The sequence below is a fragment of the Sphaerodactylus townsendi genome, linkage group LG12 (genome assembly GCF_021028975.2).
Source record: "Sphaerodactylus townsendi isolate TG3544 linkage group LG12, MPM_Stown_v2.3, whole genome shotgun sequence".
Classification (NCBI taxonomy): Eukaryota; Metazoa; Chordata; class Lepidosauria; order Squamata; family Sphaerodactylidae; genus Sphaerodactylus; species Sphaerodactylus townsendi.
Genome location: NC_059436.1, coordinates 10,771,701 through 10,798,243, shown reverse-complemented (window position 1 = coordinate 10,798,243; position 26,543 = coordinate 10,771,701). Strand labels below are relative to the sequence as shown.

Sequence of the window (26,543 nt, the reverse complement as noted above, 5' to 3'; positions counted from 1 at the left end):
ATGCGGAATCAGCCTGTGATTCTGTGACCTTTGTCTTTTGGGACAGGAGCCATTTTTTTGGTTTGTAAGCGGTAAAAATGTCACCTGATAGAAAGGTGTGATATCCAGCCTGCATGCACAACTGTGTATGTGTAAAGTGCTGTCATGTCACATCTGACTTTTGATGACCCCAGCAAGGTGCTTTTGAGGCTAGTGAGAATCAAGGTGTCAAATTTGTCATTGCCTTCCATTGCAGAGTCTTCCTTGATTATCTCACTTGCAAGTTCCAGCCCTTCTGAGATCTTGTGAGATTGGGCTATACCATGCTACCTTCCTCCTCACATGTGTGTTAGGTGTTGGTAAAAAGAATTATTGCAAGACATAGGGGAACTTAAAAGGGGGAAAATAGGGGGAGGAGAGGGGAAAGGCACCTCCCAAGAGGGATCACCCATAAGCCTTGGAACAGAAGGTGGTCTTGGCCAGGTGCCTGGAAGACCTCCAGGGACAGAGTGTTCCAAATCGCTGTTAAGCCCTGTCAGATCCAGAGTTGGTCTCTTCTGGAGGGGGCGAACATGGCCTCCTTTAGATCAGCTAGTAACTTGCCTACCCCTAGGGAGGAATTAAGGACTTCCTGGATCCACCCAGTCAACCCCTTCCAGCTAGCTTTAATCAGCCAGGATGGGCAAAGTCAAGGTGGACCCCTGCAAGCATTCTGTCCACATCGTCAGGCTGCAGCATTTGGAATTGATCCCAAACAATCTGACAAGATGGTGGGCTGGTCACCTCCTCCAGACTGTCTTTAACCATAGAGTCCAATTCTGGGCGATTTTATCCTGAAAGTGACTTACAAATATGTCACAGCTGTCCTCAGTGGATGGTACTGACCCTCCATGCTCTGTTTGAAGCTTTAAAAAGCTGGTAAGCACTCAATGGGTGATGCAGAATGTGGCCATCTCTAGTTGCTAGGGGTTATGTAGTGCACATATTGACATGATTTGCACCATAACTGTTAGTGTTGATGGAATATACACAGGTCATGGTATCTTAGTATTCAGTAATCAAAGGGATATAAGTAATTGTCATAAAATATGATGTTTGGGATGCTGTTCTGGGATGCATTTTTAATAGTTTCCCCAAGAAACATTGCTGCTGGGCTATTTTACCTAGAGGTTTGCCTTTTCTTGAACAAGGACTTATAACTAGACAGAATGACAGAAGATGGTCCAAGGATGCACTTAAATGTAATATATATGAACGCCTGTTTAAAAATCCGTGTGAGGTATAAAGTCAAATGAAAAGTTAAAGCTTAACAGTTGATCCTTTCTTGCACTGTATTAAGTCAGCTTTGATGAAGATGAGTTATTATATGTACATTGAGATTCTGTGCAGTTCATCATACACAAGCTTGCTTTGTGTTCTCATTCATGAGGACTGCTTTTTCCCTGTGGCCAGGAATTTAATGGCTTCTAATTACCTATGATGTAAGACAGTAGTAGATTGCATTGCTATAAATTTTGACTGCAGGTGTAGGTTTAATAGATTTATGTTCCTCTAGGGATCATGAATTGCATAGATCTTTGCAAGTTACAACAAAATGTAAGACTCGTTAAGCTGGTTTAATACATCTTTGTCCTGTGTTTCTAGAGAATTGTCGTAATTGTTTGATAATGTCAATAGAAGTATAGCTGCTGATTAAGTAATTAATGTCTTGTTCCTTTGAGCAGAGTTCAGGACCAAGCTACACTGTTTTGTAACAAATTGAAGCCATGTTCTCTGGACCCAACTTACTTTTCCTGCAACTGTGGAGCAGCTGCAGGAGTTGACGTTTTAAGGGTCCATAGGGGCCTCCTTTCCCTTAGGACTGCTGTGTGTGGAGGTAGTCTACCCTCCATCATTTCCATGTACTGAGCCAAAATGAAGGAGAGTTGTTGAAGCTGTTTTAGAGATGCAGATTGGCTCATTACAAAAAATAACTTGTAGTTTGGCCTTCAGATTCAGTAGACTAGTATTTAGTACAAATAGATGGCTGGTATCTCAGTTAACTGAAAAGTGCTATAGATCTTGACAGGATATAGTTGGATTTATCACTAGTTGTGAACTGATAGAATTGTCCAAACATCCTGAGACTGTATGCCAAAGTCTCCAACAATTCTGTGTTCGTAGGCATCTTTGGAAGTCTTAACACAGGGCAATGGCACAGCTACAGAACAGGTGCCACAGTAGGTGGAGCCAGCCACAAAATGTCAGGAATGTTTTTGTGTGTTCCTCAGTGAAAGTCCACTCACACAATTGAGGAGAGTACAGCATAAGCAGAATTGGGGTTTAGGATTCAGCCATAAGTGTAGTTTATAGCTTTAATAGAAACTATAATATTGATATTTGTTAAGTATTTGTAGTGTTCATATTTTGCAAGTATGATATATTGGTTAGGATGTCCGAGTAGGACTTGGGAACCCAGCTTTGAATCCCCACTGAGGAGATTGCTGGGTGTTCTTGGGCTAGTCATGTGTTTTCTGCCTAAATGACCATAGGAAGTGATTGTAACGATAAAACTGAGAAAGGGCAAATGATGTAAGCTGCTTAGAGTGCCCATTGGGGAAGAACATCAGGTATGAGTGAAGTAAGTACACACATAGTTGGAGGCCAAGAGTTCTATCTGTTAATTGCTCTGACTTGCACTGAAATCACTTGTCAAGATAAGTTTTCCATTCAGCAAACTAATGAAATTTCCTGGATGTTGCAGCCAACTCTGAAACTTGTTTTTGTTAAACAGAACTTGTGTTCTGTTAAAACATAGTATCAATGCATAGGTAATTGCTGTCAAATAAAATCCCCACAATTTTCTCAGATATGCCTGCTTTGCTTTATAGTTCAACATTGTGCCAAGCAATTTCAGTATCTTCCTACATCTGTACTTCAACTCACATCTTTACTAAGCTAAGCACATAGACTGCTATGAATTTTGGTTACCATAGGTTCACTTCTGTTCTCAGCATTTCTAGATGTTTCCTTTCTCCTCTTTCTTTGAAGAACCTGTAAGAACAACATAATGGAAGAAGGCCACATGTATGCCAAGTTTTAAAATGAGTCTGCTGTCTTGTACTCTACTATCTAAAATGAATCTACTATCTTGTACTCTTAGCAGTTGAATAATATTAACAGTTGAACATTCAGTTTGTCCTTTCACGTTATATGTGCATTATTCATTTGACCTGTTAGTTAAGGCCAAGAGTTAAAGCAAAATAAAAAGTACATATCAAGCGTAAAAATTAGCATAATTGAAATAATTATTTAAATTAATGGACTTAGCTGCTATCTAGTCTTTCAAATGCACATCATTGACTGATTGCAAAACTCATTATCCCTCGGCTCCCCACTATTAGCATGAAATTGTACAGTATGGGATTAGGCAGCGTATGTTTCCCAAGTTCATACAATCCACAGATTTTTACAATCTAAAGGTTTTCAAAACTTCTTGACTACCAGGATACATTTGGAAATGTAGTAAGAAGAGTGTTCAGATGATAAGAAATGAATGCATGTTTTATGAAGTATATTATCAAGTTTTATTAACACTTGCAAGTTCATATTGGCACTAAGGTAGTTGAATTCTTTCTGCCAGATTTATGAGTTGATAATCAAATTTAGTTGCATGGAATTAAAATAAGCAAAATTGTTGGGACTGGCTGGCTCATCACATACTTCCACATAGTGCCTCAGTATTGAAACCCCCCCCCCCTCCTTATTCTTTTTTTGCTGTCAAGTCAAAGCTGACTTGTGGTCAACCTGCAGGGTTTTCAAGACAAGAGAAGTTGGGAGGTAATGTGCCATTGCCTGCCTCCATGTCATGGTATTCCTTGAAAACCTCCCATCCAAATACTAGGATGTGCTTAGATCTGACAAGATCAGACTAGTCTGGCTTATCCTGATCAGGACATTGAACTGAGAGAAAGAAGAAAACCAACAAATCTTGGGATTGGTTATAAATACATGCTGTTAAGTGCCACACTGTTATGACCTATCATATATTTATGCTGTTAAGTGCCACACTGTTATGGCTTATCATTTGTGGAGAAACCAGTTGAACTTGAGCACAGCCAGTCTTGAATGTACACGCAAAGTTGAAAACATTATCACGTATTCTTTTGTGCCCGCTTACTTACTGTTTGGTTTTAATTTAGCAAGGGAGGAGAAACTGTGCAACAAAACAGGAATGTCATTCATTTTGGCAGCAGTATCACTGACTTGCTATTACTGCATCTCTCTGTAAATTCTGCCCCATGGGATAGACAGCTGTTCAAAAGCAGTGTTTCTGGAGGCCCTTCTTACTAATCTTTCCTCCCAGTGTAGAGAAATGGTTCCTTAAGCAACCTTTAGAAGGATACCTTGGGAGATTTCTGCCAAGTTGTTCTATTGTATGTGCATTGTTATTCAGATTGGTAAAAGTTGGTGGGACATGGCTGCTACTCATATCCCTCTCCAGTTATATGTTAAGATCCTCTCACATTGCAAGCAGCACAGCAGTGTCACATGGGGTCAAGGATCTTGTTTGCAAAAGTAGCTAGGTTTGCACTCATTCAAACAGGTTTACTTTTCCAATATCCCACTATGTAGTACAGATGAAAAACTGTATCTATGCAATAAGCAAACCACCCCGTAAACATAGTCTGCCTAGTATTCATCATGATGGGATGTCACCCCATGGGTCAGTATTGACGAGGTGCTTGCAGAACCTTTACCTGATAAGCTCATATGGCAGACATGTGAGAGCTTGAGTAAATAAAGTGTTCTGTGACCACATTGTGCTTTAATGTATCAAAAAAAGAAATCAACCACAATTTTTTATTGTGGCATAGTGTGGGTTCTAGGAGGAACAGGATCACTGGAACTACAGAATACTAGTTTGTTCTCAATAGTTATCTTTTGAGCATGATAAGAAGCCATGGTTCGTATCCATTTGTCTGAAGCTTGCTGAATGACTTTGCGCATTGTAAACTGAGAGTGATCCTCTTAAACTAGCTGGCTTTCTGTCCTGTCTTTCATAAATAGTTGTGCTTCTCCCTTTTCAGATCACTTGTGCAAGGTCCACACTAATACGGTATATTGGACTCTGTTTAGTCCAGTAAATTCAGGAACAGGAGTTGTGGTTGCTGTCTTGAATGGAACAGTTGGACTTTTATTTTTCTTTTTGCATTAGGTTGTGACTAAATCAAAACATTCTTTGAGCTCAGTCCCTTTTTCTCTGGGTGTAATTAGGAACGCAATGATTTCTTATTGCAGCTGGCAGCCTCTCACTATTGCCTCTTTCTGCATGTGACCCCCACAGTCCTGATGACCTTTCCTGGGGTTAGTCATGGGCCTTTTTCATTGTGATGAGCTAGAAGTGGTTCATGTGGAGTTGATTATTTCCTTGCTTGTCTGGCCTTTTTGGTGCCATAACTTCAAGTCATTTCCATTTTCTTCCTCTGTTTTTGCCTGACCACAGTGAAAGGAAATGCTTTTGCTGGCGACAGGATCAGTTTGCATGCTTGGCTGACTTGATTGAGTCTGTGAAGGAGGTGGGAGTGCAGAATAGCAAAGCCCGTAGGTGCTACATTTCCTGGTTATAGCCTGATAATGATTTGATTTTTAAATATCTAAACATTTGCCTGCATTTGTTCCCTTCTCTTTCTACTGTCCCTTGGCAGTAGTGCTTCATCACTCTGCACAGCAGCTTTGTTTTTGGGAAAGTAGGTTGTGTATGGGAGAGAATGCATTGGCTGATTGTATATGACTGCTCTGAGAGATTTAACAATTCCCCAAAGAACCAGAAAATCAGCCTTGGGTCAGCAGTTAAATCTGATGGGTAGCATGTTGGCTGCTACTAGCCTCTGTCTAACCACTTACTGCAAACAAGGGAAGTGCATATGCCAGCTGTTAACACCCATCTTTCTGAACTCCAGGAGTATTATTATTATTATTATTATTATTATTATTATTATTATTATTATTATTATTTATTTATTTATTTATTTATTTATTTATTTATTTATTTATTTATTTATTTATTTATTTATTTATTTATTTATTTATTTATTTATTTATTTATTTATTTATTTATTTATTTATTTGATTTAATATACCGCCCTATCCCCAAAGAGTATAGCATAAAGACTGCAGGCAGCAGCTTTGATCAGGATGGAGCCAACAGCTAAAAGAATGTCTGGCTGCTTTCAGTTAAGATAATGTGGGCTTTGGTACTTTTGCTTCATAGGTCACCCAGTGTGAAATTTAGCAATCCATCGTGACTTTTCAAATTAATAGTACAGTGTACTTCTTCAATTGCTGAAGGATGTGATAGAACCAAGATGTGTTTTCAGATGTGCAAAGATGACAACAGAAGAAGCTGACTTTTTTGCAACACTGAGTTCAGGAATACTTGTTCAAGAAGATGGTATGAAATGGAAGCAGAATGGGATCAGAAGTGTTAATAATGTAGCATTCCTGTCACATTAAACTTTGCATTGGTTCAGTCTCCTTTGGGTTGCAGGAGCACATCCTAAGTGGGTGATTCCCAGCCTTGGATCAGGGAGGCAGGATCAATCTTTAACTTCTGCTTCCTGTTTCTTGCCTGGGAGTCACCTGCTCCAGTCCTCTTCCTGCCTAGGCAAGGGAGAACAGTGTAGTGCGAAGATCCTGCAAGCATCTGTTCTTCTCTCTTTCTTTATCCAAAACTACTGATTCGTCTCTTTAATCCTCAATCTCATTTTCCCCCTTTCATTTCTCTTTCATTCGGCTCTCCTTGTCTTCTTTCCAGTCTTTGCTGGAGAGACATGATGGGGAGCCCTTGATCCCCCCACCCCCCGTTCTTGCAGAAAATGGCCCTTGGAATGGCTGTCTTTCAGGAGTTGGCATCCCCCTTTCGCCTGACAGCAGCACCATCTGCCCCACTCTGCCCAGGAAACCATTCCAGTACCCTCCTGGCAGAAGGCTTTCAGGGAGGACTCCCTGCAAGGAGGTGGCACCTCTTCACAAACTGGAAGAGCTCAGAAGCAGCCTTTCAGACTTGCCTTCTAAGCGCCTGGGCACAGACTCTGATGACTGTGACTGCTCCCAAAACATTCTGCAGGGCAGATTAGGAACCATGGAAGGACTTCACCATGGTCTCAATCCGTGGGGGGAGGTGGGGAACAGGCCTGCTTATAAATAACCCTCTGAACTTGATTCTCCCAATCTCAATATGCAGATCTGGCAGACTACATCAACAGATCCCTAGAACTCAGTGTTTCTCCAGCCTGAACTATACTCTTCATCAGTTTTCACCAGCATGGCCAATTGGCCATGCTGGTAGGGGCTGATGGGAATTGTAGTTCATGAACATCTGGAGAGCCGCAGGTTCCCTACCCCTGCCTTAGACAAGAGGTGTGTACTCTTAGACAAGAGATGCTGTAATTGGTCCAGGAGGGGAGCAACCAGAGGACAGTGGGAAGCCCCAATCCTTCCTCTTACTCATCCCGTTCCCATAATAGCCAAGGGAATTCAAAGCCATGGCTCACCAAGGTGGCTTGCAAGCCGGGGTGGGGAAGGGGACACCAACTACTCCAACAGACCCACTCTGTGGGACCAGGAATCTCTCCCAGAGTAAGGAGGAGGATAGAGAGGAAGGATTGTTAATCTCTGATGAGGAAACCAACTCTCTTGAAGTCCCTGAACAGTTCCTTGGGTTCTTCAAACATGAGGAATTCCAAACTCCTCTTGTAAAAACCTTGACGTCTCTAGACCTGCAGGGACAAACCCCCACAATTATCTGCCACTTACTGGCTTATTTTATTTATTTTAAAATATTTATACCCTGCCTCATACCAAAGTCTCTAAGTGGCTTACACAGGTTAAAAAAATAAAATATCTCAAAGGTATAATAAATAAACTATGATAATTAATATAACCAAATGATTTTGCCAAAGTATAGTCTATCTCATATAAAGGAAGTGTCCCTTCTGCCAACCTTGTTTAAAGCTGGGTTCAGCAAAGCAGTTTTGTTTATGAAGTGGAACGATTTCTTAATTTTAAAGCAGTAGTTGATATTCTAAAATGAATACTTTAATCTCCTTGGTAATAAAGTCTAAAGTATACCTGAATTAATAAGTAGCTAGATATGTAGACAGTATTGCACAGTATTAAGCATATACTGTGACAGAGCATAAGAATACTGCTAGTTACAGTATTTTTGTCAGATGGCCTGCTGGATTCACTTTGATCAGCACAGTGAATAAGCAATAAGTAAAAAGCAAAATGATATTGTATTAGGAATTATCCAGAATTGTATTAGAAATTATTATCTGAAGCCAGTCTAGGTGCTTCTTATTGCTGTCTTGAAGTTTTGTCCCTGACCTAAAGGGCAGCCACCTGTATGGATGAACAGGGAGTTAAATGTACAGGCTTATTAAATCCTTGACCCAACTGAGATGATCAACAAAAGAACCAGTGATAAATTTAAAAGGACACCTGCCAGCTAGGAAAAGTTGGTGGCTTCTCATGGAAAGTGGTTATTAGGTGAAACCTAATAGGCAGCCATGGGGATCAGACATTACTAATAAAAGCATCAATTAAGGAAAACATTACCAATTCGGATTCTGTGATTTGATTCCTAGCACTCCAACTATTTTAAATGTGGGCAGTATTATGGAAGCGTTGTTTTTCCTTTACCCTACCTTAGTAACCTGTCCTATGTTAATCACCTGTATGTATGCTCACTGTTGTATATTTTAAATAAACTAAAAGTAATCCATTTGTTGTATGTTGCCTGTATGTACATTGAGATAACCTGTTTTGATTGTGTTTCGTAAAAGAAATGGGCAAGGATCTTCAAAATGGATCCCATATTGTCCTTGTTCTGGTTTTTCCCCCAGATTACAAATAACTATCTCAGGTGTATGTGAGCAAGTGAGCTTCTAAGTGTTTGGGAGTTATTAATTTTTGTAGATTTACTTGCAAGACTAGATAGTTTCAAGGCTTTCTTTTGCACTTATTTCTGAAGTGTCTTATGTCTGAAGTGATGTGTAGCTCTACCTTCCTTTGCCTAAGCGAGAAATCTAATTGGTTGCTACTTACAACATTGTAGAATTTTAATTTGGGGGGGTGGGTGTTCTTGATATAACATTATATCATGAGTAAAGGGTTGTTGTTTTTTCATTTGAGAGTAACTGTTCTCTCCTGAGAAAAATATCTCCTTGTATTTGGAAGCTAACTTGCAAATGATAAATCAGGTCTGGTTTGAAAACCATTTAAGTGATTTTAAAATGAAGTATGTGGGAATATGCAAAAAAAATCCAATCTAAACTTCGTAGCATTAAGTAAACTTTAAAAAAGCAATATAAGATTGCTTAAGAGCAAATTGAGTCACAAGCAAGATATATTCAGAACTTTATGATAACATTTGAATTTTGTGACACGTTCAACATATGCAAATCATGCATATTGTTTTTCTTTTAAGTTGTTTCTTTTTAACAAGGCAGATAGTTCTGAAGTTCTACCCAGAAACCTGTTCAGTAATTGCACTGGATTCTGAAATTTTACCAGGTGTTACCTGGTATTTCCTCAAGTATATCTTGACAACCATGAGGGCTGGAAACTGACTTTTTAAAAAATGAACAATTTGTGCTCTGTATGCTCAATGTTGTGACACATATGCAGACACTGTTCATTGCTGGCTGTTCTCACCATCCTGTGTGACTGCAGTTGATTGCCTCCTTTTCATAACTGTGCAGTATTGATCAACACCTAAAATGAACCCAGCAAGTAAAGAGAGAAGGCTTTTGAGATGTACTTCACTGGCTGACCTTTGATAGACTTCAGTCAGTACCACAAGTTCATGACTTGTGTACACATGCACAATGTCAGTACATTGTGCATGTGTACACTAAATAAATCTGTTGACTTAATTGTATAAGGTTTAGTCCATGTTTCAGTTTTGTACGTTTAGTTAAGTATCAGATGCAGGTTATTCCATCTCAGATATGTTAGTACCAAATATGAGTCCTTTGACCCCAAGAAGCTTTCTACTGTTGATCAATTTTTGTTTGAGCACAGGTGCGATTAGAAAATCATAAAAGGAATGATAAAATATACTTGTGGAATCAGGATCAGTGGTTTGGCCTGTCAAATACTGATAAACCTAATCCCAGAATCCAGAACTTGGAGGTTTCATACAAGCTTTTTTAGAAAGTGGGCGGATCTTTGCTGCAAGTTTCAGGAAAGCAAAGAAAATTGGAGACTAGTGAAGGGAGATAGCTTAGAAAATGAAAATGCCTTATGTTCTTACGCCTTATCAAAGTGTTGTCAAACATTAGTTAGAAGCGCTGGTACATGTCTCATCAGTTCATTTTGCTTGCGCTCAGGATCAGGTCTCTGCCCAAGCAAGTGACATTTAGGCACTACTGCTGGGGCCACTGGGGTGAGAGAAGATAACCAGTATGGCTTGCGCCTGTCATCGCTTTTCAGACCTGCAGAGCCAATAGCTGAATTCAAGGTTAATCTCTGAGATGCTAGCAGTGCCAAGGGGCTTAGTTGCTCTTGAGTATGTCTGGCTGGCAAAGTATTGTTCTTACCTCCCCTCTCCCCTACCCAATGCAGACCACTGCATTTTCCCCTCAGTTGGGCACAGAAGGGTTGCTTGCCCTTGAAATAGGAGATATTCTTGTGTTATCTGTAAAAAGGGAGAAACAGTCTGAGAGAAAAATTGCTTTATATGCTCTTTTAAAAGTTCTCCAAATGTTTATTTCTCACATATTAGTTGCCTTTTGACCATACTGCCAAATGAAAAAAAAAAACATCAAGGTTATTCCTCTGTGATGTGTTCCTATTTGTTCTCAGTGGGAACTAGCAAGCTGAAATCAAAAGTTTTGTGAATTTAAGTCAGCCAAACATCTTGGAACTCATTTTGATGTGTTCTTACAATCTGCAGTTGCAGCCAGCAGGCAATACAGAAAATGCTGTGTTCCTTGTGGTTTGACATCATGTGCTCATACACTGAACAGTTAGTGCAGTCATTGTATCATATGCAGTAGTATGCCAAAAACTCAGTTTTTAAACAAGCATGGAGAACTGCTGACAAGATTTGTTGCTAGATGTATTTGTTTTGTGCGTGCAGGTAGATTACAAAACCAACTGTATCATTACAATAGATACAATGTTCTGAAATGACCACATACACAGAACCGTTTTGTAGTCAAAACTGATAAATAATTTAAAAGACTATAATTTCATTTAGAACTGATCTGTGAGTCTCTTAAGATTATCTGTATGGCAGCAGTGAGCTCATGGGGTTTCTCCGTAGTAGGTCCAATCCTCAGGATTGGTTTAATAGATTATGTGTAAAGGGAGCCTTCACTTCCTGTATTTAGGGAGGTATTCAAGATGGTTTTATTCCGGAGGCCATTTGGTAAAGTGTGAACTATGACAGGTTTGGCTATATCAGGGGTAGGGAACCTGCAGCTCTCCAGATGTTCAGGAACTACAATTCCCATCAGCCCCTACCAGCATGGCCAATTGGCCATGCTGACAGCTTTGATAGGGAGTGCTGGTATCTGGAAAACGATTCCAAACTATTATCATGTCCTGTTTTTACTTTCGTGGGCTTGTTATTGTTTGTTTTCCTGCAACTTGATGTTGCATCATTAAGTACCTTGAGTCCAAGGAAGTCATGTGCTGTATAAATATTTTAAATAAACTCGCATGAAGATTGTGCTCTTAAACGGGATCCACCTAAGTAGTGAGTGGTTTGCTGTGAATTTGTGTGTTATGGAAATGACAATCAGCGTTTTTCAGCCCAACCAGGAGAAATTCTGAGAGTTGCTGTAGACGTAAATGTGCTTGCCATTTCCTCTCTCCACAGAAGACTTTAGTACATAGTTGAAAAGGCTGGAGCTGATTTCTTGCTCTTAAAGGTTTTGAAGGCAAGAAACAAACTGATTTTTGAAGCACCTGGCCAGACATTTTACACTGCTTACATTTTTTCTGAGCCAATTACAAAAGGTCAATTCTTGGGGTAGGGGTGAGGGATTCCAACGTGAGGTAGCTTCTGTCTGACACAGAAGCCTTGATCTCCAAAGATCCTCTTTCAGAACATCTGTCCCTTTAAACCTTCCTAGCCACTTAGCTTATTTTTAAAGCAATATATCTAAATAAACAGAAATTATAAGAACTCTGCTAATCTGGACACATGATGGAGACGGCGGCGTGGCAGTAGTACTGTCCTCAGCTGCCCAAACCCTTTCTATGGGTCTGTAAGTCACAATACTTTATGGAACATTTCCTGTCAAAGATTTGCCATAGGATTATAGTATGAATTAGCCTGCTCAAGGCATGAAAATAGAGGATATAGTATTATAACCTCCATTTTTTATTTCTGTTTTTAAGGCTCCTCAGTGACTCCAAGTAGACTGAAGCTCTTTGCTATCAACCTTTCTAACCTGGCACTATGCATCCTGACCCTGGACCTTTACAAGAACTACTCTTCCTTACTGTAACAGTTTTTTTCTCGACCACAGCTTCAGGTAAGCTTACCTTCTTAACCTGATATATATTCCTACCTAATGATTCCTTCTTCTCTTGGTGTGGCAAGATCTTTAAAAGTATATGTTCGTATGGTATGTCAAGTGTGCTTAGCATGCTAGTGCATTCGAAACAAAGTACTGAAAATAGACATCAGTCACTTGTGTGTTTTTTCCCCTTTTCAGATCTGATTCCTCATTTTGTTTCTGAGCCCCTTTCTACCATCCAGAAACCTGGTGTGACTGTGCAGCTTCACTGCTCTGCTGAGCCCACCACAGCTCATGTATCTTGGCTGTTCAATGGAGAGAAATTGCACAAGAAAGTGGACCAAGTAGATCTACAACCAGGATCCCTGACAATCTATTCTCTTAGCCCTTCTAATTCTGGTGTTTACCAATGTGTTGCCAATAACAGCATTGGTGGAGTAATCAGCAGGCCTGCCACAGTGTCGATTGCCTGTAAGTGATATGCTTTATAGTAAAACTGAACTCATTAACCTTTTATGAAATTCTGGTTTCAGAGTTGACCTCTTCATCTTTTGTCAGATATGTGAACTTTTGGAGTTACTCTGTTCTTTGAAACAGGAGGGGGTATGAGCCCTTTCAATAATTTTAGGAAAAGACTGCCAAATAAAACAATTAGTATTTTGGGCTTTTTCTGTGAAAATATCTGCATAACCCGGGGCAGGGGAAGGAATAACTAGCAATAAAATGTTGCTTCTTAAAAAACAAGCTAAATTCTATGATCTGGAATTTTGCTAAGCCTACTTGAAGCTTTGACTTTAACCCCAATACAAATCCTACTCACCAAATCTGAAGGGCTGTGGCAGGAACAGCAAGTGAAGTAATATGTTTTCTTGACTGGTCTCAATGCTGTACGTTGACATGAGATGCAGTTCAGTTTAGCCTAACAAATTATTGTGCCTCAGTCCTTGTGTTCTGAAATCTTTGTATCTTACACTGAAGATTATTTCTCAAGATCTGGGCATTTTGTCTGTTCAGGATCAGAGAGAAAATGTCTGAATTGTGCCCTTTATAAGCTGGTTTTGTAGAGATGCTCTGCCTATGAAGCATATCCAGAATACCCATAAGTGGAAAGTTTCTCATAATTGAGAAAGGTAAATGTTTTCGTAGAGTCTTGACCCATAACCAGATTCTCTTGAGACTTTGTAAAGGTCAGTCTGCACAAACACGCTATGAAATGTAAATATTTATTGAGTGTTATAGCCACAAGCCTTAATAGCATAACATAAAACCAAATCAATAAAAGAGATACAGTGAAATAAAAATGCACAATAAGATAAAATACAGTAATCAATTCCGTAGACAAAAAACAGGACTAACAGATCTGTTTTTGAGGGTTGACAAGCACAAAGCTTTTCCCTACTTTAATTGATTAATAAATACGTAAAAGAAGCAACCATATGTTTAATCACTGGAGTTGGGAGCAAGGAGACATACATTTGAAGTATTCTCTGTTGTAATGTGTGCTTCATATTGAATTGAGACAAACTTTCATGTCATGAATGTTCAGGTGGGAAAACAGTGTAACACGTCTCAAGATTGTGCACATTCTCTTTCTGTGCCAGAACTCACCCACACTTCTGCAATCAAAAGTTGCCTTTTGCATGCATCCCATCCCCCCCCTCCAAAATCCCCTTGTCTATTTCAGAGGAGGATGTATTGTTGAGAACTTGCATACAAATCCAACAGTCCAGCCTTCTCTTCAGACTTCCTAAGGGAAGGGTGTTGATAAGCCTAAGGCTTGCCCACACTATAATTTATATGGAGAAGTCACCTTCTTAATATCTGAATGGACCATGAGAACACAACAGAAAATTTTTGTGGAGGAATGCATAAATTGTGCTTAGTTCCAAAACTTTTGAAGTTATGAAGCATTTTTTTCTTTTAAAAATTATTCTTTTCCAGATCTTGATGACTTTGAGACTTCAGTGAAACATGTAACTACAGTGGAACAAGGGAATGCAGCTTTCATTGCTTGCCAGCTACCAAAAAGTAATCCAAAAGCACAGGTTCGCTTCCGTGTGCGGGGAAAATTGCTAGAACAATCAACAGGTGAAATTCTACATATTCTAGTTCATCATTAAAAACTGTTAAAAGAATTTTCTGCTCTATACTTCTGTTTTAAAACGAATTACAAATGCCCAATCTCTGTATTGGAATAGAAAGTCAAAATCTTTATAACTTTGTATAATCTATTTAAAGTTAATTATCTCCTTTTTTCTTTTTCTAACCTAGAAAACTACCTAATTCTCCCATCGGGAAATCTGCAAATTTTGAGTGCATCTTTAGATGACCGAGGACTTTATAAATGTGCAGCGTATAACCCAGTCACTGATGATCTCAAAGTTGAACCTATGGGACATAAACTCATAATCAGCAGTGAGTGTTAAATATGGTAGTATTGGAATGTGGTAGTAGTGACTCAGAGGGGTGTAAGCTACCAAAGAGTGTCATAGATAACTTTTGTTATAGGACTATTGCTTGTGTGAACGTATCCATTTCTTGGAGGTTAAAAGTGTTGCATTTGCTGATAGAGTAAGAACTGTATTTGTTAGATTTCAGTCTTAAAGCCATGTATGCACGTATCGTAGGAAGACAATTGGCATTTCATACTCAAGCTGCTTCATTTTGTTATGCCAGGCTTTTCACTTGTACACTTTTTTTTTTTTTACAAAAATGAATTTGGGAGTTTGTTTTCTCTTCCTCATGGTGCTGGTGATTTGTTGAAGTAGTTTTTGTGTCTCTCCATCCTACCTGCTTGTAAAGCAACAAACAGGTCTTTCATGGGAGGACTTAGCTCATCAAACTAAAACATGGTTTCATTATAGGCTTGGAATCTTAAGATTTAAGGCAAGTCGCCGCATCTCAAAAAGGATATTGAGGAGATAGAAAAAGTGCAGAGAAGGGCAATAAGGATGATTGAGGGACTGGAGCACCTTCCCTATGAGGAGAGGCTGCAGTGTTTGGGACTCTTTAGTTTGGAGAGGAGGCGGCTGAGCGGGGATATGATTGAAGTCTACAAAATTATGCATGGGGTAGAAAATATTGACAGAGAGAAATTTTTCTCTCTTTCTCACAATACTAGAACCAGGGGGCATACATTGAAAATGCTGGGGGGAAGAATTAGAACTAATAAAAGGAAACACTTCTTCACGCAACGTGTGATTGGTGTTTGGAATATGCTGCCACAGGAGGTGGTGATGGCCACTCACCTGGATAGCTTTCAAAGGGGCTTGGACAGATTTATGGAGGAGAAGTTGATCTCTGGCTACCAATCTTGATCCTCCTTGATCTGAGATTGCAAATGCCTTAACAGACCAGGTGATCAGGAGCAACAGCCGCAGAAGGCCATTGCGTTCACATCCTACATGTGAGCTCCCAAAGGCATCTGGTGGGCCACTGCGAGTAGCAGAGAGCTGGACTAGATGGACTTTGATCTGATCCAGCTGGCTTGTTCTTATGTTCTTAAGTGGGTTTAGTATAGTCTACCGTAGGTTTGCTGCAGCAGGGGATTGTTCCAGTTAAATGTGTGTGAAGTGTGGTTGTGAATAGGATGCTTTGGAAAAGGTGTGGAAAGGCATTGACCCATATCACTTATCAGATTCTCCCCTGATTTTCAGCCTCTTCCTCAGAAGATTTTCACATTGTTCACCCTACCAGTTCTCAGGCTTTGGAAGTACCTCAGCACAGTCCTCTGATGTTGGAATGCGTTGTTAGTGGATTGCCCTTACCCTATGTCCACTGGTATAAGGATGGCCAAGATGCTCTAGCTGGAGGCAGGTGGAGAATGTTTCATTCACATCTTACAATAGATTCGCTTCACTCATCAGATGCTGGAAATTATTCCTGTGTAGTGGATAACAATTCTGGAGTTACGAAACATGTAAACTTCAGCGTGAATGTTCTTGGTAAGAAATGGCAGTAAACCTTCAACTGTTCAAATTGAGGCACCTTAAAAATTAACCTTCAGTAAAACCCACCAATGAAACACATTTTAATTTAGCATAACATGTATGATTTGTTTCAGAATCTGCTTCTGTTGTGAAAGGATTGCAGAATCAAACTGCATCTCTGGGAAAAACTGTGCATTTTTCATGTGAAGTACATGGGAACCCTACACCTAACATCACTTGGTTCCATAACGCAGCTCCTGTCCATCTCTCTCCTCGACCCTTACCTTCAGGAAGCAAACTGAGAATTAGTGGTATCACCAGAGAAGATGCAGGGTTGTACCAGTGTTTAGTCAGCAATGGTATTGGATTTGTTCAGTCTACTGGGAGACTTCATTTACAAGCAGGTAACTTTCTGTTTAAAGTTTTCCTTTATTTTCAAACTCACCTGCAAAAAATCTGTTTTCGGGGATTATTAGTATTCATTCACAGCTTATACTTCAGATCATAGTTCACTGGTTTTGTCTCTTGCTTATACTGTAAAACAGTGATGGGGAAAAGTGGACTTTAGTTCACTGGCCATTTTTTGGTCACCTACATGATGCTGGATTTCCTGTAGAGAGTACAGATCTCTGGAGAGTTGGCATATAAATTCTCCAAATAAATAGTATTCAATGAGGTGGGTGCTGGCTTTGTCCCATAAATCATTTCTTATGTTCTTGGCAAGAGTGTGCATTGATATTATTTGATACAGATATTAGCTATATCTGAACTGCATTTGAAGCAAAATATATTGGTAGTATACACTAATTCTGGCTTTAAAAAATTGAAGTTAAGCTTCCTTTGCTGTGAAGCACTCTGTTCATGAAGATCACTTCATAAATAATATATCTCCAAACTTCTCATATGGCAGCACCCAGAAGTAACTTGCTCTGCTGTAATAGTCATTTGTACAAACAATAGAGAAAGTTGCACAAAACTGCCTGGCAGTCAAGTTAATCTCTCAATTGTAGCAGTACAAGTCTTTCAATTAATTCATGTCAGACCACTTATGATTCTCCGCTGTTAGTCTCTGGTTGCAAATTGTCATTCATTGAGAGATTTGTTGAAAATACCATGCATGCACGAAGAAAGGGAGAGGTAGACTATTTACAAGGCAGATATGGATGAGGGCAAAACCAGACAGGATTTCTGTTCTTGTGGGTATACTAGCCAATGCAGAGAATGGGTGCCTCATCTTGGCACTGCACTTCTAGGAACCCAAGGATTGGGTTAAATAGAGACATTGGATAGAGACATTGTTGTCTTAGAAACATAGCCCCACCCACCCTGGGTTGGTCTGGTAACACCATGCTTGCTGAGCTAATGAGCTCATTCCAGATTCACAAGTCTCTCCTGAGTGGATGGGTTTTGAAGTATTTATATGGCCCAGAGCATTGTCTTGTTTCTGCACTCTCTATACTTAAGGAAGGAGCTCTTATATAGTTTCTTGCAATTTAGCAGTTTGTCTTTCAAGACAGAATTACAGAATGGTTGCTGTAATCACAACCATTATTGTTACTCTGTATTTCCATTTTCAATAGAAAGAGGTTCCAAGCCAGTGATAACCTCACCACCAGCAAACATCGAAGTTCCAGACGGTGACACGGTTACACTGTCCTGCAATGCAACTGGACTGCCTGTTCCTGTAATTCGTTGGTATAACAGCCATGGACTGATTACCAACCATCCTTCACAAGTTCTGTATTCAAAACCAAGGAAATCATCCTCACAAGCAAGAGCTGGCAACTCGGTTTCAGATAGAGCCTACTTCATCATGTCTCGGGCTGGATCAAGCTCCCTATATATCCAGCCTGTTACACCAGAGTATGCGGGGAAATATACCTGTGAAGCAACCAATGAACATGGCGTGGCTCTTTCAGAAGCTTTCCTTACAGTTGGTAAGTGGTATCCTAGTTGGCTTACTAAATAACAGTGTAAATATTTTGAATAAATATTGCCAGGGCCTTGGGCTGACGATGCAGCTGATCTTGTGGCGGCAGCATTTTGTATGACTTGCTTACATGTGTCCCCAAAACTTATCAGGCACTTATTAACTGTCTCTCATCTCTTGCGTGGATGGTCTCTCCATATCAGGCCTTTACTTAAAAACATTCTTTCACATTTTACCATAAACATGCTTTCATCTATGATCTTCCCCACTTTGTTCACAGTTACAATTACCATACAAAACTTTACTCCAAGCTGTGCTTTCTGAGGACATAACTCGTGGGGGTGGGGAGCGGGCATGTGTGATTTCTCTCTAATTCATGTTTCAGGAAGTGGCCAAAACTCATCATGCTTGTTGGTATTTCAGTAGATATTTTAGGGAATGTGAGGAAGGCTAGAGTAGTCATTCACAGTCCATGCTCTATGAAGTGTTTGTTTTGTAAACTGTTTCCTTAATCAAACAGTATATGTTAAGCAGGAATGTGACTGGGACTGTGTGCCACTTGCATATTTAAAAATCTGTAGTTGGAGGGAAGGGGCAGAGAAGCTCTTCCTTTCATGCTTCCATATTTTGAGTGGAATGATAAACTTCAGAATTTCATCTGCCTGGATAATTGGCAAACATTGCTGATCTTAAATTTGTGTATTGCTTAATCTGTCTGTTTAACCAGTGCATTACCTTAGCGAAGGCTATTGTAATGAAGAAGCTGTGAAGCAGTATGACTTCAGAAAAATAACTTAGAACTACTTAAGAATTATTTTCAAACAAATGGGCTAAAGCTGTTAGTAATTATTGGGAGCTGTCCTTTGTAGAATGAACAAGTAGTAATCATAATTGTGCATTCCTTAAACATTATTCATTGTCACTTCATATGTTAATCAACACTCTTTGAATCAACACTCCATTGCATGATATCATTCCATGAGATTGTTTCCTTTTTGCCATGAAGATCTAAGACCGAAGTTTGAAGATTCCAATTTGTTTAAAATACCCACATCTGTGCTGTGGGCTGTACATCATTCTCAGGTCTGCACAGAACTGCTTAGCCTATTTCTGCTTCTAACTTCCTTCCTTCTGCAGTTTCTTATGAAGCTAGTATGAAGCCAGATGCAGCAGCTCCTGTGGAAGCTGCTCAGGGTGATGAAGGTGATGGAGATTCTGATTCAGGAATGGCCCTCCCAAGTTTATCCCCCACTGAGATGACTGATGAAGCTGCTACAGAAGAAGCTTTGAATGGCGTTTCTCCACCTGATGCTCCAATCATTCTCAGCCCTCCACAGACACTTAAACCTGACCAGTACAACCTTGTGTGGAGGCCTGGAAAGGACGGCGGCCTGCCAGTTAATTTCTATTTTGTGAAATATCGTAAGGTAATTCTTCATTGATTTATCTCATATCTAATGTTCTTTCCTCTTGCTGCTGTTGGCAGAATGGATAAGTAATTGAGGGAGAAACTCACAATGGTGCACCCTCAAGTTTGTTGCATAACCATTTGGGCTCTTGAAAATGGAAAAGGGGCAATCCCTTTTGGGCATCTGTAATGCTTTGAAAAGTGGCAGGGCGAGGGGGGGGCACAGTTTTTAAAGTGACATCACATCTGCATGGTAGACTGAAGGACTTGGTATTGCTTGTTTCATCCTAAGACTTGCAGCATTTTATTACCAAACAGAACTTAATGTTTCAGTGGTTAAAAACCGTGAATTTTGGAAAGCTGCAAAAAATCCCTGGCGTTAACAATAGTGATACAACAAGATGATACAATTAATCACTAGATTGGTAGTGATAGAGATTGAAGTTCATTTGCACCCTCTGTATGTGCCTGTGTATTCATCATAGTAAATGAAGCTATAATGAGAATTATGTACTTAAATGGAGAAATATTATTGCTAAAATTTTGGTTGAAAATGCATATGTCTGACTTTTTTTAGTACTGATGCTTTCTAAGGAAACGTTTTGCAGCTTGTGTCTAGCTATGTAAAAATACTTTGACCCAAAATTAGAACCAGCAACATGTTTGCTTAAGTTGCAAGCCAAGCTTTCCCATAAATTGAAGCTGTTCATCTGTGTGTATCCTGGTTTCATTTTGACCTAAAACCAGAAATACCACAAAGTATTTTTTGATCTGGCAAAATCCTTGAAATCGTATGACAGGCTGTTTATATAATGTTGCATCCAGACATAGTTGGTTCAGTTAAATCAAGAGCTTTCACTGCATATTGGAAATCTATTTCCTTCATTTTTTGGGATTTATAGATGGATTTTGCTGATTAATTTCACAGTGTTTGTGCTGCTAGGTTTTTTATGTCTGCTACTGAATTTGCAAAATTGCCACCTGGAATTTTCTCCCAAGGTATTTAAGAACCATAGGACATATTTTGCCATGTGAGAGCCTCAGTATACACTTTGATAATTCCATTACATCAATTCAACCTAAATGATAGATCTGGAACTCTTGCATTTAATCATGTTGGACAGAACTTCTGTTTTTCCCTTCAGAATTTAGGGGGGGAAAGCTTTGCATGAGGGGAAAATCTAGTCTTCTGTAGGCCACTCACACTCTTGGAGCCTAACTTACCTCATGGCAGTGTTGTGAGGATAAAATGGAGGAGGGGAGAATGATGGAAGCTGCTTTGGGCTCCATTGGTGAAGAAGGTGGAATATAGATGAATTAAGTAAATAAACAAAAGTTATGAATTCACATGGCTTAACTGTGCTTCTCAAATCAAAATCAAAAGGTACTGTGATCACCAGTCAGATACAAAACCAACAAATAATGAATGTGAATGGTGAGGTTCCTCAGTGGCATCCATGGAGATGAGTTAAACTCTGTTGAAATGAGCAAACAACAACCACAGCATCACACACATTGTCCTTTGGGTGGATTTTTTTAGTGCATAAGCAGGTTTCAGTGCCTTTGGGGTTTTCTTAATTAAGCAATATAAAGGAAATACGTGCTATATTTTCCTCCATTTTTCCATACATTACATTGTCATAGCGCACTTACATGCTTGTTACACCTTGTTCTAGTAGAATAGCTAGGATCAGATCAGATTTAGTCTTTTATCGCCTCTTATATAACCCCAATAGATTTAGGTTGGGTTTTTCTCTCTCTTAGTATCTTGTGCTTCCTCTTTTATACAGCTGGATGATAATGTCAATGTGTCCAGTTGGAATACAATTCGTGTTCCTGGAAGTGAAAATGAACTTCGTCTCTCAGAACTGGAACCCTCCAGTCTTTATGAAGTCTTGATGGTAGCTAGAAGTGCTGCTGGTGAAGGGCAACCTTCTATGCTTACTTTTCGTACCAGCAAAGGTAAATGTGGTGTTTGCTATTCTATACCTCTTCTCCAGAATGCTTCAGTAGATGAGATCTTTTCTCCTCTTAAGTTCCTCTTAAGTTCCCTAACATAATACCCAGAAAAACCGAAGATAGTGTGATGACTCTAACCTTCCTCCAAGTAGCCTTTCTCCTGTCACAGGAGCGAATAACTCTTCAGCCATTGAACATGCGGTTTTGTTTAGAGGAGTACTTCAGACTTTAGCCAAAGGGAAATTTGGGGTATAAATATTCTAATAAATAAGCGTTGCTCATTGGAGTGGTAGAATGGGGGTATGGTCCACCTCAGGGGATACAGTCCCATTAAAACCATATTCAGACCTGCTGTAAATTTGCCCAGCTTTGACAGCTGTGACTAAAGCTCCCGAGCTTGTTTATAGATATTTTACAATCATTGTATTCATTAAAAGTATTTAACAGGTTCCGTTCAAGTGTTTGGGATGGCTCAAAACATCTTTAAAACAAGTACTGATCGTTGATGGTGGAGGAGAAAATCTCAACCAAATGGTTGGACAAATTAGTTTTTGACCTGGGCATTGCAAAGAGGGCATTCTGCCACTGTGGCCCCTGCTTAATAGAAACCCTGTCTCAGTTGCCACATACCTTACTTAAGAAGCTTGAGGGGTACACAGGGAAGACCCTTTGGCGCAGGTTTTTTTTCTAGCTATCTGGTTAGTGTGAGAGTTGGTCTTTTAATACCGACATCCCAATCCACTGAGCCCTTGCATTTTGAATTGTGCCTGTGAATGAATTGACAATAAATTATTGAAGTCTGTTCCTTGGGGTTTTTCCCAAGTCTGCATGCTTTTAAAACAAAAAAATGTTTCGTTTTGGATGGTGTCTTTAGTAGTTGGGAGTAATCTGCTTCAACTCACCTTTACTCTGTGACATTTAATTAGCAACAGGCCTTTTTTAGTTGACACAAGCCTTGTATAGGGCAGTGTTGAGTTTAAAGTAAAGCAGAAATTGTATACAGTGTCTGTGACTTTAAGCTTGTTGAAAGGTGCAGTGTGCTACGATGGTACAATGGCTAATAATTTTTCAGCGCTATCTCATCCACTCATGGAGTTTGTTTCCAACATTTATTAGAAAGATCATCCTCCTCAAAAAACACACAGACCCCATCTCAACCAGTTGGCATTCCTAAGCACCCTGTCATTCAGGAAGGGTCAACCAACAATTTTGGTGTAGTCCTTCCAGATTCGTCTCGACATAGTGGAGGTAAGTATAACTCAGGCAATGCATAACATTTGCATGTAGAACATCTGATGTTCAGTCCTAGGTATCTCTAGTTTTAAAATATTGGTTATTGACAAAGAGTGAGTGTTGGCAAAGATTGTTGTCTGAGACTGTAGAGAACTATTGCCAGTTGGACGTTTGATTTTGTGTGGGTGTGTTAAAATATATAGCTCTGTGATATGTGATTAGGTTGGGTTTGAATGTTTATTATTAGAATGTCTAATATGTAATGTTTAATGTAATAATGTAATAATAAAACTTTTTGTTAAAATATATATATAGCTCTTTTTCATTCAAATGAGCCTCATGATAGGGTACAGAGAGATACAATGAAAATAACAGTTTGTTGAAACAAAAACAAATATTATTGGATCCAATTATTTAAGAAATATGTGAACCAAACAGACTTCATTTAGTGTGTAGAATGTTGTAGTGATTATGTCAGGATGTTCCATAACCAGGTCACCACTACAGAGAAGGCACTACCTGACTTCTGAAGGCAGGAACGTATGGAGCAGGGCTAGGTAGATGACTGATAAGCAGGCTTATACGGTATTAAAAGTCCACTAAAAAGCCTTACTGACCAATTAATAGATGGTATTGGATGGAATGATGGTCTGATTCCTTATAGAAACTTAGCATTATTCTTTCTTATTGTAGGATAGTGGGTGAATAACATGATATTCAGGAATCATTTTGATGTTTCTGTCTTTTGATGTTTGTGATCTACAAAAAATTGCTTGTGGTATAAGAACCTGTATTTGCAAATGAAAATTTATTTTGCTAGAAAAAAACATATGAATAATATCCTGAGCAATAGAATATGTTCAGATGTTGAAATTAAGCGAGTGAATTAGTAGACTGTTCTACCCTATACAACATTGGGCTTCTGATACAATGCAGATTCCGTCAGTCCAGTCATATTACCCAATTTTACAAACCATGTTTAATTACATCGTTTTATGCCACATTATACATGAATTTGAAACAGTTAATTCTTGAATGTGTGGTGTTTTGTGTAAAAATGCAAGATCACCATAAGGTTTACTCTGTCAGATGTTGATGAACTGGAAGCTAGTCATAACTTACAATCTCATGATATCTTTTTCATATTAAATTCCCCCTTTCCCTCTGTCACTAATAGTTAAAGAACATGTGTAAAACAATCCAATAGAGACTGCAGGATATGTCAGAAAGCTTGTAATCAGGCTTACTAACCCTACCTCTCTCCATTCTTTCTGTTTCCACCGCTGTCTAACTTCAAGTGAGTTGAGTAAGTATTAATATGATCTTCTTGGGTTTGACTGCTAGCTGATTTGTTTTCGAGTGATTAAAACATCTTGGTACTTGACAGACATAGAAACAAAGCTTTCATGGGCCTTGGAATTCCTGTTCAGATTTTAGACCTTCCACTTCTGCATAACAAGATGAATTCAGTATAGTACCAAGCAGGGGTGCTGTAGTAGATTAGCCTGCCTGTTTCTGTGATCTTGAATGTGCTAATACTTGATGTGCTAATACTACAGAGCTGGTGTGTGCTGACGTAATTCAGTGGTCTTGCACAGCATAGTTGTTGTATATCGACTGTCTTGGCAGCTATTTCAGTAGTCTATTTCTGTAAGAATCTTTAATTGTCTCCATGTTTGAGTTTAAGGAACAATTTCCTGGACTTAAGACTCTCTTGGATCAAGTTTATTCTTTCTAACTGCATTGAAATGTAATGTATAATTGAAGCATATGTGACCATTGCAAATATAGGAGGCTTGTAAACTTTGTACACAATTTAGAATGGTTTCTCCATTCCTGGTTTCAGTTCCGGAGGCACCAGATCGACCTACTATCTCTACAGCTTCGGAGACATCTGTTTATGTCACTTGGATCCCACGAGCGAATGGTGGATCTCCTATTACAGCCTTTAAAGTAGAATATAAGCGCACGAGCAAGAATGGTGACTGGAAGGTTGCAGCTGATAACATCTCCCCTTCCAAACTTTCAGTCGAAGTTCGCTTTTTGGAACCAGGTATTAATATGCACCAGTGACCTTAATGAACAGATAACATGATTAACATTAGCAGTATCTTGGAATGCAGCCAAGTTGATCCTCTTAAAAACTGAGGCATTACTTCAGTTTTTATTGTGTTCTATTATGGAATTCAGGCTGATGTACATAAGGGGGTCATCAGTCTGGACACTGAACAGATTCAGATCTTTTTAGCAAGGTGGCTGTGTTGCATGCTCTCCAGGCATAGCCTGGGATTGCCACTGATGCTGTACAAAATTCAGAGAAACATTACCAGTCCCTGCTTCTCTGTTGTGACAAAATCATTTCCGCCCTAGTACCTGAACAGCATGCTACTATGAAGCATGAAAGTGAGTCCCTAATCAGAAATGCTTGTATCTTAACCAAATCCTAACCCAAATACAGCGATTCAGTGTATGGTTTGTGTGTGCCCATGCAGCATGCCCCTTACCCATTATGCCTAGCCTGTCTTTCTCTGATTCAAAACAAAAATATAGTCTCCTTCATCCAAATTATCCTTCTGTGCCATGAATCTCCCTAAATTAATCCTGTATTTGGCTCTGTCATATTTTACATTCTGCTCAAGGTGAAAGGGGCAGAGCTATATGTGCAAACCCTTTCATCTTGCTTTATATTCCAAGAACTGGGTGTCTAGTATTGAGTATTTTCTAAATAGTTGTCTGAAAAATCTCCTTCCTTGGGTTGGGGATGGCCACTTGGTGACTTCATAGACCTAATTCTTTAACACAGACTGATGTGTAGTGGCTGGACTATAGATGAACGGATAGGTTCTTCTCACTGGATTTTATCCTGTCACTTAATCTTCTCCCCTCCCCCCACCCTTTCTCTCCATCTTTTGAAAGGAGCCACCTATAAATTCCGAGTGATTGCTATCAATAATTATGGGGAGAGCCCACGAAGTTCTGCATCTCGGCCTTATCAAGTAGCTGGCTTTACCAACCGATTTTCCAACCGGCCCATAACAGGCCCTCACATTGCTTATACAGAGGCAGTCAGCGATACACAGATCATGTTAAAATGGACTGTAAGTATCTGTTTCTTTCCCTTCTCTGGATAGACTGCGGTATATTGTATATGTGTCTTTCCCAGAATAGTCTATATGACTTGCTAGTCTCATCGTTAAAGCATACGTCTGACTTAACTCTGACAAAACAAGGAGTAATAAAGACTACTGACATGAAAGACTACTCATGAAAGCACTGTAGGAAAGAGAGGCTTTCTTTGCTGAGGTTTTTGTCACCTTAAAGTCACTTGCAGTGCAGTCATAGTTCTTTATTCTGTTCAAGCTGTTCAGCAGTTTTATCCAAATTCAAAACAGTTCACATACTGGCTGCTGGTTCTGTCCTGTTTGGATAGCCTTCATCAGTGTACATAGTATTGGACCGTGTAAGCTTTTCAGTGATCTTATGATCTGCTGCAAGAGCTCCCAGTCTCTGAAACAATCAGTATGGCACTGGTTGCTCAACCACTGTTTCCCTCACACTTGTTTTGTTACTTATATCTTACTAGCTAG

General features: G+C 39.5%; 1 protein-coding gene across 6 annotated transcripts in view; it reads left to right on the top strand.

Moving 5' to 3' along the window:
- Positions 1–26,543, top strand: part of CDON (cell adhesion associated, oncogene regulated) — a 111,807-nt gene that overhangs the window by 69,584 nt on the left and 15,680 nt on the right. For all 6 annotated transcript variants that reach the window (XM_048512324.1, XM_048512321.1, XM_048512322.1 and 3 more), the window contains exons 2-13: positions 12,376–12,512; positions 12,696–12,968; positions 14,439–14,585; positions 14,769–14,912; positions 16,154–16,441; positions 16,561–16,830; positions 18,007–18,363; positions 19,494–19,783; positions 21,555–21,726; positions 22,840–22,971; positions 24,803–25,009; positions 25,873–26,054. In XM_048512324.1, the coding sequence (XP_048368281.1) occupies positions 12,437–12,512; positions 12,696–12,968; positions 14,439–14,585; positions 14,769–14,912; positions 16,154–16,441; positions 16,561–16,830; positions 18,007–18,363; positions 19,494–19,783; positions 21,555–21,726; positions 22,840–22,971; positions 24,803–25,009; positions 25,873–26,054 (2,538 nt within the window). In that variant the 5' untranslated portion in view covers positions 12,376–12,436. The remainder of the gene's footprint in view (positions 1–12,375; positions 12,513–12,695; positions 12,969–14,438; positions 14,586–14,768; positions 14,913–16,153; positions 16,442–16,560; positions 16,831–18,006; positions 18,364–19,493; positions 19,784–21,554; positions 21,727–22,839; positions 22,972–24,802; positions 25,010–25,872; positions 26,055–26,543) is intronic.